This window comes from Sminthopsis crassicaudata, chromosome 1 (assembly GCF_048593235.1).
Source record: "Sminthopsis crassicaudata isolate SCR6 chromosome 1, ASM4859323v1, whole genome shotgun sequence".
Classification (NCBI taxonomy): Eukaryota; Metazoa; Chordata; class Mammalia; order Dasyuromorphia; family Dasyuridae; genus Sminthopsis; species Sminthopsis crassicaudata.
The window spans coordinates 87,785,386-87,801,010 of NC_133617.1; the positions used below are offsets into that span (position 1 = coordinate 87,785,386).

The 15,625-nt window shown below is 34.0% G+C and overlaps 1 protein-coding gene across 2 annotated transcripts in view; it reads left to right on the top strand.

The window, feature by feature from the left end:
- Positions 1 to 15,625, top strand: part of COL22A1 (collagen type XXII alpha 1 chain) — a 578,696-nt gene that overhangs the window by 291,091 nt on the left and 271,980 nt on the right. For both annotated transcript variants that reach the window (XM_074264749.1, XM_074264757.1), the window contains 3 exons: positions 1,935 to 1,979; positions 5,789 to 5,842; positions 9,961 to 10,005. In XM_074264749.1, the coding sequence (XP_074120850.1) occupies positions 1,935 to 1,979; positions 5,789 to 5,842; positions 9,961 to 10,005 (144 nt within the window). The remainder of the gene's footprint in view (positions 1 to 1,934; positions 1,980 to 5,788; positions 5,843 to 9,960; positions 10,006 to 15,625) is intronic.

Genomic DNA, 15,625 nt, shown 5'->3' on the forward strand with positions numbered 1-15,625 from the left:
ACAAGATGATTTGGGTTATAAGGAGAGGAAAGAGTACCCACCATCATTTTACCAGGCAGCTGTGGTTGGTCAGCTCACCCGGTTAGAGCAGCAGTGATAATGAGTCTGAGGTCATACACTGCTTCCCCATGGGGAGCAGTTAGCTTCTGCCCAATTTGTGGCCATAATCCAAGCTCCTCACTCTTTCTGGCCTCTCATAGTGAGAGGGTACTTGGAAATGCAAACTCATTTTAATCTAGTATAAACTAAACATGGCAAGTCTACACAGAAGCAAAATAACAGTATGATTCAGCCAAAAGACAAGCACAAGATATTTTTAGATTTTCCCCCTGGTCTTGCTTATCTTCACCAATGTTATTCTCTATCTAGAAGTGCAGCAGAGAGAGATGTGATTTTTTGTGCCCTTCCCAGTTAGATTTGATATCAGAAACAGACAAACAAGTTAAAACAAAACAAAAACAAACAAACAAACAATCTTTTTCCCTCTAAAAAATTATAGTAAGTGAAGTGAAAGGCTCTAAGACAGAGAGTGAAGTTTCAAACCTCAACCTTTTGTGTTCTTTCTACTATATGTTACACTGATTCCTAAGAAGTATGGAAGCTGTTTTAATGTCCCCAAGTTTTAGTCTTTGTAATTTTGATTAGTATATTTAGTTTCCTCACCTATGCTAAATGTTCTCATATACAAATTGATCAATCTCTATATTGTTTATTGTTCTAACTTTTAGTATATGTGCTGCCCAAAGCAAAGCATTTCATATATAAAATGAATGGATTAGATTGGTAACTCTCAAAATGTGGGTCCCTGTTGTCTTTTGAAGTCGAAACTATTTTCCTATTTACCTAATAAAATATTTAGCCTGTTTTTTTTTCCCCCAACCACATAATTGTTTGAGGCTGAATTTTCTTTATATACTTTATCCAAAACTATGTATCACAACTGATTGATTATAGGAGCAAATATAACAATACAAATATTTTTTTTAAAATGTTCAAACATGTAAAACTATACCATTCTTCTATTTTTATTTTAGAAAAAAATATTTTATTAATATATTTTATATTAACATGTATTTCATTTGTTTTATTTCTAATACAGTAAATATAGATATAAACCATGTAAACAAATATAATTTAGGGTAAACAAAATTTTTTAAGCATGTAAAGGGATTCTGATTCCAAAATGTTTGAAAACTGGCTGGATTAAAATAATGATCTCTAGGGTTCCTCCCACTTCCAAAAAAATCTGTCCTCAAGAAGCCTTGTAGCTTCATAGCCTATGTTTTAAATTTCAGGCTTAACATGTTTTCTACATGTTATAGTTCATCATTAATATGGAAATATATTTTGCATGGCTTCACATGTATAATCAATATCACATTGCTTGCCTTCTGGAGTAGAGATAGGATAGGGTACAAAATTTGCAGCTCACAATTAAAAATAATGAATGTTAAAAACTTAAAAATGTAATTGGGGGTGGCTAAGTGATACAGAAATAGAACACAGTTCTAGTGTCAGGAGAACCTGAATCCAAATCCTGCCTCAAATACTTGATACTTACTAGCTGTGTGGCTCTAGGCAAGTCACATAACCCTAATTGTCTTACAACAACCCTAGAAATGTAATTTGGAAATATTTAATGAAATAAATTATGTATATATATATATATATGTATACATATATATATACACATATACACACATAAATATACACACATAAATATACATATATATATATATATTAGAAACTATGCTATGTTTTAAGATCCCTTTTGACTCTTATCAGTCTATATAATTTCAAGGTCCTTCTAGTCATCTACATTTCTGTGAAAAATTTTTCAAAATGCCAGACTTTGAAAGAAAATCTGGGACTCTTTTCATAAATTAAAGAATACCATAGTGGCTTAGGTTGTAATAATGTCTGTTTTCATTCAGGGGGAGATAGGGGAACCTGGATTACCTGGTGAAGTGGGTCTGAAGGTAAGCCTTTTTCCTTATAAAATATTCCAAAAAGAAGAATTGCTCTGTTTTATGATTTATACACTTTAGGAACTTAATATTTATTGAAATGAATTGTGGTTAATTTTTAAAAAATATTCAATAGATTAATATATATGCATATTCATTTCTAGAAACATACTTGCAAAAGTTCAGGTAGTCAGCTAGATAAAATTGACTTTAAATGAATTCATGAAAGATTGTATGGCCCAAGATTCTAGTCTATTAGAGGAATAAAATGAAAATATAGATGATAATAGTGCATTAGAGAAGTGGAAAGCAATGTAGTCTGTGAAGCCTAAAAGAGAGGGCCATTACTAATCCAAAAACCTTAATGGTTGAGATGCCATTAGGGTTGCGTTTTAAGGGAAATTGAAGGGATTCTACAAGCAAAGAAAGTAACAGAATCTTGCAGAGTTATCATAGGGAAGAGTCTGAACAAAAGCATAAAGGTGGGAAGATAAAAGATCTGTTAGGGGATCAGGGAATTATCCAGGATTCCTTGACTTTAACATGTAATCAGTATGAGATGAGGTAGATATATAGACAACAGTTTATGGAGCTCCTCAAATATGGAACAGAAGAATCTGAACTTGATTTAGTGAGCAGTAAAAGGCCACTCAAGATTTTCGAGCAGACTGTTTTGATTGGCTTGTCCAAAACTCTTCCTAAGGAAGATAATTTGGGCAGCAATATGGAAATTGGATTGTAAGTAGGGGAGAGGACAGACTAGATATAAAATAGGAGGTGACTGCAGTAGTCCAGGTGAATAATAATGAGAGCCTGTATCGGGATGGTTACGGGGAGAACAGAAAGCAAGTAACAGATTAAAAAACTGTTTTAAAGATGCAATTGACAGGACCTGATAACATTGGATATGAGAAATGAAGGAGAGGGAAAAACCCAAGATAGTTCTAAGACTACGCATGTAAGATATTGGCTGAATGAACATCAGACCCCAGGAGTACATTTCAAAGGATAACTGACTATATAGAAGGAGGTTGAGAATTACGTGCTGTGGGCATTTGGATTTACCACTCCAGAAGCTGTAGTTGACAGCCCCAGCAGGAGCAGAGCCTGTCTGGCATTTTTTCTTGCCTCAGTTAAAAAGTACTGATAGAGACTGTCCAAAGAGAAGACTGTGCCTCAGCAATGTCCAGACTCGTTTCAGGTCTGTCCTCAGGACTCACCCAGCTTCTTGCTGACTTCAGGGGAAAAGGGTGAATTGTGAAAAGTTTGAGGAATTGCAGCCATTGTTTCACTTACTAATGCATCAGAAAAGTTCAGAGAACTGGGAGATGGGAGGGGATGAGGGGTCTGGAAGGGTCATAACTACCATGACACTTGGCAAGATCATGGGTCTGGTGAAGGAATTTCTCTTTGTCATTTTCTAAGAGATTCCAGTCCTTCTCTTGACTTTCAAGTTTCTGTATCACACACTAAGTAGAGACAGGTTATATTTTTATTTTTGCTTATTTTTTCTCCTTTTGTGATAAGTTAGCCACCAAGCTTACTTCCTCTGAAAAAGTTAGCATGGAGAAGAAAAGATTTTGTAGGGTCATTGGTTCTGGAGTTGATTGCTGTCAAAAGAATTTGAATTTGAATGCCACTAGACACTTCCCATTTTTGTGACTGGATATTTAGCCTCTGTCTGCCTCACTTTCTTTATCTGCAAAATGAAGAAGTTAGGTTTGATGGCCTGTGAGGTCTCTTTCAGGTATAAATCTGTGGTTTTATGAAATCTCTGAAGATTTTTTTTCTCACTTAGTCCTAAATACCTAGGTGGGGTGAGGGGCCAGGCCAGACAGGAATTATTATCCCCATCTTGCACATAAGGTTATAATGCCAAGAAAGAGGGTGTACTTAGCCAGCTAACTTAGTAGAATTCTGTGAGGAAAATCCTTGTAAGACTTAAAGTGCTATAAAACTTGATTTTAAGTGAAGAGGCTTGGAGAGGACAATGATTAGCACAGAGGAAAATAGCACAAGTTTCTATTATACTTTTAGGTTTATAAAGCATTTTTCTCAATATATCCTAAGACCAGCAGTGCAAGCAATGATATCATCAAGTTACAAATGAGGAAAATGAAATTTAGAGAGATGTGATTATCCCAAATCACACAGTCAGTAACTGCTAGAAACCAGATTCAAACTCACATCTTCCCACCTGAAGTTAAACAAGTCATTATTTATTAGGCACCTACTATGTGGCAATCACTGTGTTAGGCTCTGGGAGAGAAAAGTACTAATAAAGAAATATTCTCTAACTAGAAGCCATAATGGATGAGATATCTTAAAGATTGTGTTTTAAAGTAATGTATAGGGATTTCACAAGCAAAGAAAGGAATAGAGACTATTACAGGAGTGAATAATCTAGAGTAAAAGCAGAAAAAAAAGGCAATTTGTAAGGCTTATTGGGCATCTCATTCTAACAGAGGAAGAAAAGGGGTATGTGTATGGTGCTTATATGTCTGTTATCTATAAATCATATAAAATTCATTTTATTCATAAATAAAAAAGTAGCTTATTACAAGGTAGTTTTGAAAGAAGAACAATTGCCTTTGTGGGATGAGGAAAGTTTTCATGCAGAAGGTAATGATTAAATTTCATCTTTAGAGAAGAATTCTATGAGGAGGAAATGGATGAAATATAGGATGGCCATTGCAAAGACATGTAGATGCAATGGGTGTGAGGAACAGAAAAAAAGCCTAGATGTCTAGATCACAGGGGATAGAAAGGCTCAATGAAGTTGGAAAAATATGCTGCGGGTGTGAAGAGTTTTATAAACTAATCAAGAGAGTTTACACTCTAAAGTTAGTAGGATGACACTGTAGTTCATTGAGTAAGAAGTTACTTGGTTAGATCAGTTTAAGGAAGATTACTGTGGCAGTAGTTTAAAGGGAGCACTAATATGGTGTACCAATTGAGACAGGAAGACCAATTAGGAGGTTGTTGTGATAATAATTAAGCTCATAAACTAATGAAGTTTCCAAAAAGGAGAATATATAGAGTGATTTCCTATGACAGAATCTTGAGGAATAAGAATAGTGAAAGGGACTGGTGTAATATGGGCAAATAAGCCAAATCAACAAATTTTGATTGACCAAGTCAACAAATGCTTACATGTTCCAGTACTAAATGCCATGATTACAAAGAAAAATAAATTAAAGGCAGCCCCTGTCCAAAAGGAGCTTTTCTTCTAATGGAGGAAGATGAAAAATAAAGAGGACTAAAAAGTACAAGGTTCAAGGGAATACCAACATGGGGGAATTTTTATAAAATCTTGGGAATGAAAGATAATTGGAAACTGTCTCAAATTAGACGTCCTATATCAATTTACCCATGACAGAAAGGGACTATAGAAGCAGAGGGAGACGATAGATGAAAGGTAGCAAAGGTGATGAGGGTAAGACAAGTAGACATAGATCGAAGAGAGAATAGTATGATCAATATCTTAGAAATAAGGGGCATTTTTTAACCCAAAACCATCTCTCCTCATCTTATACTGCTGTCTCAAATATAATGAAATTTTAGGTGTTGAATGTGTTGCTGGGTTGGCCTGACATATTTGAGAATGATGTTGACCTAGTTAACTCATGTCCTCCCATATATTTGCTTTTGTGTCAGGAAAGCTCCAACTGCCTTTTATTACATAATAAGCTCTGAGTTTGATCACCCAACCTCTGCTTCCTTTAATTCTTTTCTTGATAGTGTTAGGAACTTTCTCATTGCGTTTGTTTTTATCTCCTGATGTTTGTTCTTTTTCTCTATTTTTGTAAATGCCTTTCCAGGGACCAATGGGACCTCCAGGACAAGCAGGGCTTCCTGGACAGATTGGGATTCCAGTAAGTAATAGTATTATCTAGAGAATATATATATATATTTTTTTTCCTATTGGAAATGTTTCTGCTTGAATTTAATCCCTTTAGAAGGTGACTAAGCCTTGCATAGAGAAACTTCCAAGCCTCAGTTTATACTTAACACACAGCCAGGTTTCTAATTTCCACTGATTAATCTTTGTACAACAAGAATAAAATAATGAAATGATAGATTCCAAGATCAATGCTGGAAGGGTCATCAGAGTCCATCTAGTTCAAATCCCTTACTTTATAATGAGAAATCTGAGACCAGAACAGTGAAATAATTTTATAAAGTTGCACAGACAGCAGCAAACACAGACTGTTTCTTACTCTCTTTAACCTTCCAAGTTTGAAAGAGCTGTAGATTTGAAGCTATAAGCCATGGGGTCAAATCCTGGTTTTGTCATTTACTAGTTAGGTAAGTAAGTCACTTTCTCTGGTTTCTAATTTTCTGTGCCTCTAAAGTCAAATGTCATACTATGAAGTCTCTAAGGTTCCTGCTAACACTGTTGTCAAATAAAGCTTAACCTATCACCATTTATAAGGGAAGTTTGTCCTTAAACAGGAGACTAAATTTTGGCAAAAGAGATCACTAATATGGGTAGTTTAGGTAATAATATTCTTACTAGAAAGTGTTCTTATTGATTTGTTTATCTATCTATTGCTCAATCTATCAATCTGTTTCTTTTTTTCTATCATCTATTTATATATCTATATCTCTTTTTTCTATTATCTAACTAGCTAGCTATCATCTTTCTGTCTTTTTTCTATTTATTTTTCTATCATCTATCTGTATGCCATATAACTATCTGTCCGCCTATCTATATTTACCTATCTTTCTTTTTTCTAGCTATTCATCTGTCGTGTCTTTTTTCTATCATCTGTCTGTCTGTCTGTCTGTCTATCTATCTATATATCTATCTATCTATCTGCTTTGAGGAACTAAGGATGGATAAGGTGGCCCAATCATCAGGCCACTGAAATTATGACACAGAGAACCACACTACGATTTTACTGTATGCTCTGCCCTACGCTGTTCATAGCTTCACAGATCTTGGAATCAAAAGCTACCACAGAGATAATCTATTTAAATCACTTCCTAAAAAGGAAATTTCTGTTAGAAGTTTGAGGTGAATTTCTTTTAGAGTACTTAGAAATTAACTGACTTGCCTAACATTGCAGTCATTCTGTGTCAGAGGTGAGACTTGAACCCAGAAGGGGTACCCAAGAAGACTCCCGAGCCAACTATCTTATCTATACCCGGTTGCCTTTCTTCTATCTTTCTTCCATGTCTTAATGCCTGAATTACTGGATAATATCAATTCTATGCTCCCTGATTTTTTTTTTGCTTCTCTCAAATAAACATTCCTTGTGTTAATCATCCTTCAACTAATAACAAGTATTTATTAAGTACCAGATTCAATTAATGTTATCCTTATTTTATAGATGAGCAACTAGGTGGCACAGTACATCAAGTGCTGAACCTGTGGTCAGATCATCTTCCTGAATTCAAATCTGGCCTGAAACATTAGCTGTACGGTCCTGGGCAGGTCACCTAATCTTGTTTGCCTCAGTTTCTTCATCTGTAAGATGAGCTGGAAAAGGAAATGTCAAACAGCTCTACTATCTTTGCCAAGAAAACTCCAAATGGTCAAAAAGAACTGGGCACAACTAAAACAACTGAAAAATATAGATGATGAAATCTACAATTTGTCCTTGGTTATGCAGCATTAATGTCAGATTCAGTTCTTTGCCCTAAGTTTCTTGATTTGAAATCCCATGCTTTTTCCACTAAACATTTTCAATCGCAGGAAATTCAGTATCTCATGAGTGAGCCCATAAAAGTATTCAGTTCTCATTTACAGGAAGTTTTTCATCATTTTGAGTAGAAACTTCCTCTTTACAATTTCCTTCATGTAATTGTTTCTACTTCTGTATTGTGACTTTCTTCTACTTTCCTTTATTTCTTTTTTTTTTTAGTTGGTGCTGATGGGGACTGAACCCCTGATTTCATGATTACAGGGGATTTCCAATAAGAGTATTCTCTTTACCAATGCAAATCAACAAGTACTATGAAACATATAGTTTTAGAAAGTAATATGGGGCACTTAGATGTTAAGTGATCTGTCCAATTTTCAATAACCACTCTGTATCAATGGTGGACCTTGAACCCAAGTCTTCTTAATGCTCTAGTCAGCTCTATATTAATTGTATTTGGATGTCTCACTTTCATGTGTTAATGCTTTAAGTACTTGATGACAGAAGTTATGTCCTTCCTGATTCTTTTCTTTTCCATATTAAACATTCTTTATAAGAGCTTCAATTCAATTCATTAACCACAAGCATTTTTAAATACCTAATATGTGTCAGGCTTAGTGCTAAACCCTTGAGATACAAAGATGAAAATAAAATAGTCCTCAAAAAGTTTACTTTCTAATAGAAAGATAATGTGTTAATATTTCTAGATCTAGTCATCTAGATATATGCTGTTAGCATATATTTGTATGTTATACAGAATATATTGAAATTAAATATAATTTTGAGGAAGGTACTAGGAACTGGGGGATTAGGAAAGGCTTCCCGTAGAAGATGGCTTTTGATACAAATTGTGATGTCAACTTTATCTACATGTAATCTGGTTTGTTAAAAAATCATAGAAGCTCTGAAATGCAAGACAAAGGTACTTTTGAGTCATTGCTCCCCCACTCAATAATACCCTAATATGGTAATCTATATTCATTATCATTTCAGTGAAATGTTTCCATTTCTAGCCTTTTAGATGAAAGTGTGGTATATTAAAAAAAAAAAAAAAAAAAACTTATGGATTCCTGTTAAATGGAGAATAGAACAACTGAGCTTGGAGTTATGAGACATGGATTTAGCCTCAGTTCTGTCACACCTGTGATGATGTCTCTCTCCTCTAAAGTAATTTATTATCACGACCATTCATTTTTTTAACAAATATTCTCAAAATATCTATTATGTTTTGCACATATATTTTGCAATACACGATAGTTACCTGACAGTGGGTGCTGGAGATCCAACACAGAATGAATCTGCTCTTGTGAGAGGATGATACAACGAAACTGAGAGTAGTTCCTGTTCTCTGACCTCTCTTGAGAGGCAGTTGCATTAACTAACCTCTCTCCTCTTCCCCTGCCTCCAATTTATCTCGTTCCCAGTCTGCAGCACCTGTATCAGCAAAGACTGCCCTGCAACTCCTTCAGATGCTATGATCCATAGCTGTGGAGGCTCTCAGAGAAGATCTGTCCATTAACAATTGTCATGTAATCTTATATGACCTTAGCTGGGTGGCAAGTGGATAGAATGCCAGACTTGAATTCAGGAAGACTTATCTTCATGAGTTCATATCTAGTTGAGTTACCCTGGGCAAGTGAATTAACTGTTTGCCTCATCTATAATTGAGCTGGAAAAGGAAATGACTTCAGCATCTTTGCCAAGGACTTCCCAAATGGGGACAGAAAGAGCCAGACATAACTGAAATGATTTAACAATACCAATGCCCCTTATATGCAGGTGATGGCTTTCAAACGTATATCTCTAGGCAGGAACTCATGTCTTCTCTAATTATCTATATAATATTTCTAAAACAAGCTGGTAGTCAAGAAAATTGGGCTATAGAACTGGTTTTGCCATTAACTCATTTTATGTTCACTCAAAAAATTTCACATCTTTACTCAGTCTTCATTTTTCTATCTAGAATTCATTCTGTCTGGAATGAGGGGTTAGGGGAAGATTTGTCTTTCAGATCTTTTCTGGCTCTAAAAGCTCTGAGGTTTGCAGGGTGAGAAGCTGCCAGTCCCACTAAGTACTGTGTTTTTTGTATGTGGTTTGGATCAGGAGAGGAAAGTTATGAATACAGGAATGCAATTGAAAAAAATATATATATATATAATATATTTAACATGTATTAGTCAACCTGCCATCTGGGGAAAGGGGGGAAAAGAAGGGGTTAAAAGCTGGAACAAAAGGTTTTACAATTGTCAATGCTGAAAAATTGCCCATGCACATATCTTGTAAATAAAAAGCTATAATAAAAGAAAGAAACTATATGTCATTACCTTTGTTTGTGTATTTATCAGGGTCTCCAAGGAGAACGAGGAGAAAGAGGACCTCGTGGAGATAAGGTATTTAGAATACTCTTCAGTCTTTATGATGTTTAGGATATAATCAGGGAAATAATGTTCCTGATGATTGTCTTCTGTAAGTGTATTACCATATGAACATACATGAGCATGAGTATGTTTATATGCAACCAAAATTGTGTGTATATGTGCATGTATAGCTATGTATTAGTTCATATATATATATATATATATATATATATATATGTAAGCATATTTGTGTTTATAATGATTATATGGATATACTTAACTCTCTTTAGTTAGTTCTTTTTTAAGAAATTGTAGACTTTCAATAATATTGAGATAGAAAAGGAATCTTTCCACAAAGAAAAGTGTTACGTAAAACAAGGTCTTCTTGATTAGCATAAAATGTTTCTGACAGAGCATTGGACATTAAGTTTGGAGACATGGGTTTTTGTACTGATTTGGTCCTTGGAATCTTGAGCAAGTTACTTTTTTAAATTTTTAAATTTTATTTTATTTCTTTCTCAATTGAATTTTTCTCCAAATATATGTAAAGATAGTTTTCAGTATTCATTTTAGAAAGACTTTGTGTTCTAAATTTTTCTCCTTTTCTCCCTTACCCTCTCCTTCCCCAAGACAGCAAACAATTTGATATAGGTTGAATATGTGCAATTCTTTTAAACATATTTCCCTATTTATTATGTTGTGAAGGAAAAATCAGACCCAAAGGAGAAAAAAAAAGCATGAAAAAGAAAGTAACAAACAAATAAACAACCCCCCTAAAATAAAAAGGTCAAAATATTATGCTTTGATCCACATTCAGTCTTAATAGTTTTCTCTCTGGATGACGTTTTTCATATCAAGTCTATTGGAATTGCTTTGAATCATAGCACTGTTGAGAAGAACCAAATCCATCACAGTTGATCATCAATCCTTTCCTTCTCTTCCTCCTGTATATAAAATTTATGTATTCTACAAAATTTTAACAAGGGTAAAGTCTCCCTTTCTCCATGCCAGAACTGGGGAGGACAGGGTTAACTATATTTAGGGCAGAAAGACAGATTTGAAACCTTTCCTGAATAAGAGGTAACTAGATGTTCTTAAGAGGCAAAGGCTACATGTCCTCCAAAATATGCTGTAGTAGACAACCACAAAGGTTATCAGTTATGCCATCATCCCCTAAGGGTCAGAGGAAGAAGTATAGAATAGTTTGTTGGGCAGCTAGGTAGCCCAGTGGATAGAGTACAGGTCTAGAATCAGGAAGACTCCTCTTCCAGAGTTCAAACTGGCTTCAGGCACTTACTAGTTATGTGACCCTAGGCAAGCCACTTAACTCTCTTTTCCTTAGTTTCCTCATCCATAAAATGAGCTGATGACAAACTACTCTAGTATCTTTGCTGAGAAAACCTTAAAATGACTGATATAAGTGAAAAAAAAAAAACTGAACAGCAACAAAAAAAGAAGCATGCTATTTTCGAGTAAAGGCAGCTATTAGTTGATTCAGTAACAGTGATAGAGAGGATTTTGTGGTGTATTTAATAGAAGAAACATTTCTAAGCTATTAAAATGAATGACCATCACCTACTTTTAATGTTTTATCTAATCAGAATGATACTATCAGAAGAAACCTAAAAATTTTGCCAGTGATTATGAAGAGTCTTTAGGAGATGAAGATGATAGGGACATAAGTTGTATTTTACTCACTTATTAAAATTCGTTTTTTTGGTAATCAGAGGCAAGGAAATGCAGAAGACAAAAATAATTTGGGAAATGAACTTATATATAGGAAGATGGTGACTGAGAAGGGTATATGTATTTCTGAAGTATAGCTTACAATATAGTGATAACAGAATCTTGGCCAGAGATAGAATAAGCCTAAAAAAGAGTAGAAGAATTTATTTGCTGAATGTCTTGCAAATCTAATCTAAAGTGCTTGAAATAAAGAATTGGGGATAGAAAAGACTATATGTGTAGGTATGTATATGCATGTGTGTATGTGTATGTATCCCAGCACTTAACTATAATGTCACACACATATAGTAGGCACTTAGAAAATGTTTATTGGCTGTCTCCAAGTTAGTCACAGTAGGGAGAAGGTTTAATGAAGGGAGAGGAATAAAATTCCAGAATTTAAAGGAGACAGATCCACAAAAGAAGCTAGTATTAAAATCCATGACTTCACCTCATTCCATCCACGTGCTTCAAATACAGGCAAAACATTCAAAACTAGAGATTTTAATTCAGGTAGTCAAATTTGAACTACAATATCACTGAGGCTTGATGGGATGCATCCCATTCTTGCAATATGGTTCTACATGGGTCTACCTTATTCAAAAGAAACTGAATATTTAAAAGCAAAGGGGAAGAAAAAGAATAAGCATTCCTATAACACCTACTATGTATCAGGCATTATGCTAAGCACTTTGTATTTAAAAGGCCAAAGCAGCATTATCTAGTAAAAAAAAAATATATATATATATATATATTCATCAGGAGAAATGTAAGAATATGAATGGAGTAGTAATGGAGGAAAAGATGTGAGTTAAGATAAAGCTGAAGCAATTTTGTCACTATAAACACCAACTGAACAGAATGAAGAAAAAGATGAGGAACTTGGGAAACAATTCATAAGCCAAGAATAGAGATACGATATGCTAGATAAATAAATAAATAAATATATATATATATATAGATATCTATATATATATATATATCTATATATATATATATAGATATCTATATATATATATTAGTGATGAGGGACTTCTATGAACCAAACATCTGTTAGAACTCTCTCTTCCAAAAGGAGAGCATTAATAGCTTTCCTACTCACCTTAATTCTAATTTTATTCTCTAAAACATGAAGAATCAAATAAGAGGAAATTTTGTCTTGGATTTTATTCTCACTAATATGTAGTAACTGGTTGTTGGGAAAATGATGGGAACTCTAGAGAGAAGTAATCCTCTTCCAGAGTTTGTGACACAGTTACCAGATAGTAAGAATGAGATTTGAGTTAAGATCTCCTGAATCCGAAGGTCCACAAAGATCACTTAATCCAAACTCCTCCCTTTAAAAAATAAGGAAACCAGAGTGAGATGAAGTAAGTTACCCAATGCGTTCCCCTATAGAGCACATGTCAAATGAATGAATGGAGGGATGATGGATAATAAACAAGCAAATAAATGAATAGATATGTAAGATGATCTCCCCCTCCACAATTTTAACAACCAGTATGTGGACTTTATTTTTACATACAACTTTATACAATTTATAAATGCGATCTTGTCATTTCAAAGCTGGGACTTGATGTTTGGGACCTTGCACATATCATGTGCTCATTAAATATGTTGTATCACTGCTAAAGAAAAGCCAATGCCAGATTTGTTAGTAGATACTTCCTGGTATTTTGTAGCCTTCCTAAAAGTATAGAATAACATCTACAAATTATATATTAGAACCTACTTTAGTGTTTTATGTATGATTATGTCATTTGACTCTTTGGTCTTCATTGGTTTTTGCTCCACTAACACGAAGGCCAAACTTTTTAACCTCCATTCTCCCCACCTAACTAAGGGTAATTGCCCACAGTATAGATCCTTTGTCTTTTATGATACCACACTAGATCAATTTGTGGCTTCATAGCTAAAGCTCCAGATTTAAAGTCTTCCAAGAACCAGTTATCTTTTCCAAATACTTTTCTCACTTGCTTTAGAACAAGTAACCATCCCTTCTCTGGCCTAGTGTGGAGGCTTCAAAGGGTATAGATCCCTTTTCTCTATTGATTCTCAGCTGGCATTTGTTTTATTCATCTTTCATTAAGGTTTGTAGCTACCTTTCCTGTATAGAGCAAATCCAAAAATAAATAGGATCATCACAAATGAACAGTAAGTTTAAAAAAATCTGAATAAATATACATTTCTTTAAAAAGGTTGTTTAAATAAACTTAATCTTCAACAAAAATCATCAATGAACGAGATAATATCATAAAAGCATAAATTTCATTCTATTTATTGTTTGCTAAAAACAAATGTGTACATGTTCATATAAGTAGAAACATGCAAATATAAATTTATAAATAAATCTAAATTTTAATCAAATAATATATTTTAATATCTGAATTCCCTTACCCATCATTTATTTTTAGATTATAAATGCTTACTAAACTATTAGCGGGGAAATATCTTATATATTACTCTTGAGCTACTTTTAGAGAAGAGAAGACAAGAAAAGATATGGTTCTGGTTCTCTAAGAACTTAATATTCATTCATATAGTAATCATGTATTTTCATTGAACATTTATTTTGTGTTTACTAGAGAGAGATTATGATACATTGAAGAGAGGAAGATGGGTTTCCTATCTTCAACTTCTTCCTTTGTAACCTACTAATCATTTCTGTTAGTTAATATTCTAAAGTCTCAATTCCCCTATTTTTCAAAGTAAGCAAAATTCCATATTTTATGTCTATTTGTATGGATGTGTTTGTGTCTCTCTTGCAAACTGTATCCTCCCTGCTCTGTATTTATACTAACTAAGCACAATTTGAGGCCTCTCCCTAAAATATCATTCATTCAGAGCCCCAATGTGGTCAAGTTATTTTCATGAAGCTCCATTGAGAGAATATGTCAAAGATAGAGTCCAAACCCATATTCACTAACCATATAGAGAATATTCTTGTTGTGTTTTAATGAACTCAAGTAAATCAATTCGTATTCCCATTCCAAAGTCAAGGTTCTTTCCAAAGTTATCCATCCCAAATGTATAGGACCTAAATTATCCATCCTCCACAAATGAAACTAATCCTTCAGGAAGCAACTAAAGTTTTGCTCACACTGAATGAAGTTAGTCAACAAGCATCTATTCAATATCTACTATATTCTAAGCACTAGTGATAATTCCTTGGGGTGTAAAGAAAATTTTTAAAAAATAATAAATTCCATCAATTGTGGGAGAGACAATATTAAACCATTATTTGAAAACAAGATTTATACATGATATTGGAGATTATTTCAAGAGGAAGAACCAATATTAAGGAAGACTGGGAAAGTCTTACTGAAAGTAACACTTTCCAGGAGATGGACATGTACAGAGAATTCCAAGTATGCAGAACAGCCAGTGACAATATCAGGAGTTAGGAGATGCAGTATCATTCAAGTAAGCCAGTTATAGAGTGGTTTACTTTGGGACAGAGAGGCAACACTTCTTGTGAAAGATGAGCAAGGAGAATGATAGTCTGAAAGACATCTGACTGATATGAGATGAAGAGGAGAAAAGAAGACCCTTTCTGCAAATGACCTCAGCTTTTTATTCAATGAAATAGAAGATATCTCATGAATTTTATTTTTATTTTATTTTAAAGTATTTATCTATAAATATTATTTATAATTATAAATATAAAATATTTATTTTAAAGTAATTATACTTAAGGCTTTTGGCACATTCTGTCTGATGCAGTCTTCTTAACAGAGAAAGTATGAGGAGGAGGAGCTGTGAGTGGTTTGAATAGAGCTAAAAAGGTTTGGAAAAGCCACTTTAGGAATAAGATAATAAATCAATAAGGGAGATACAAAAGGATTACCTTGCAGCAGTGAGGGCTCAGTTAAGCTTATGTAATAGAAATTTATACTGGACTCAGCCATCACAAGTACCAAAGATTCAT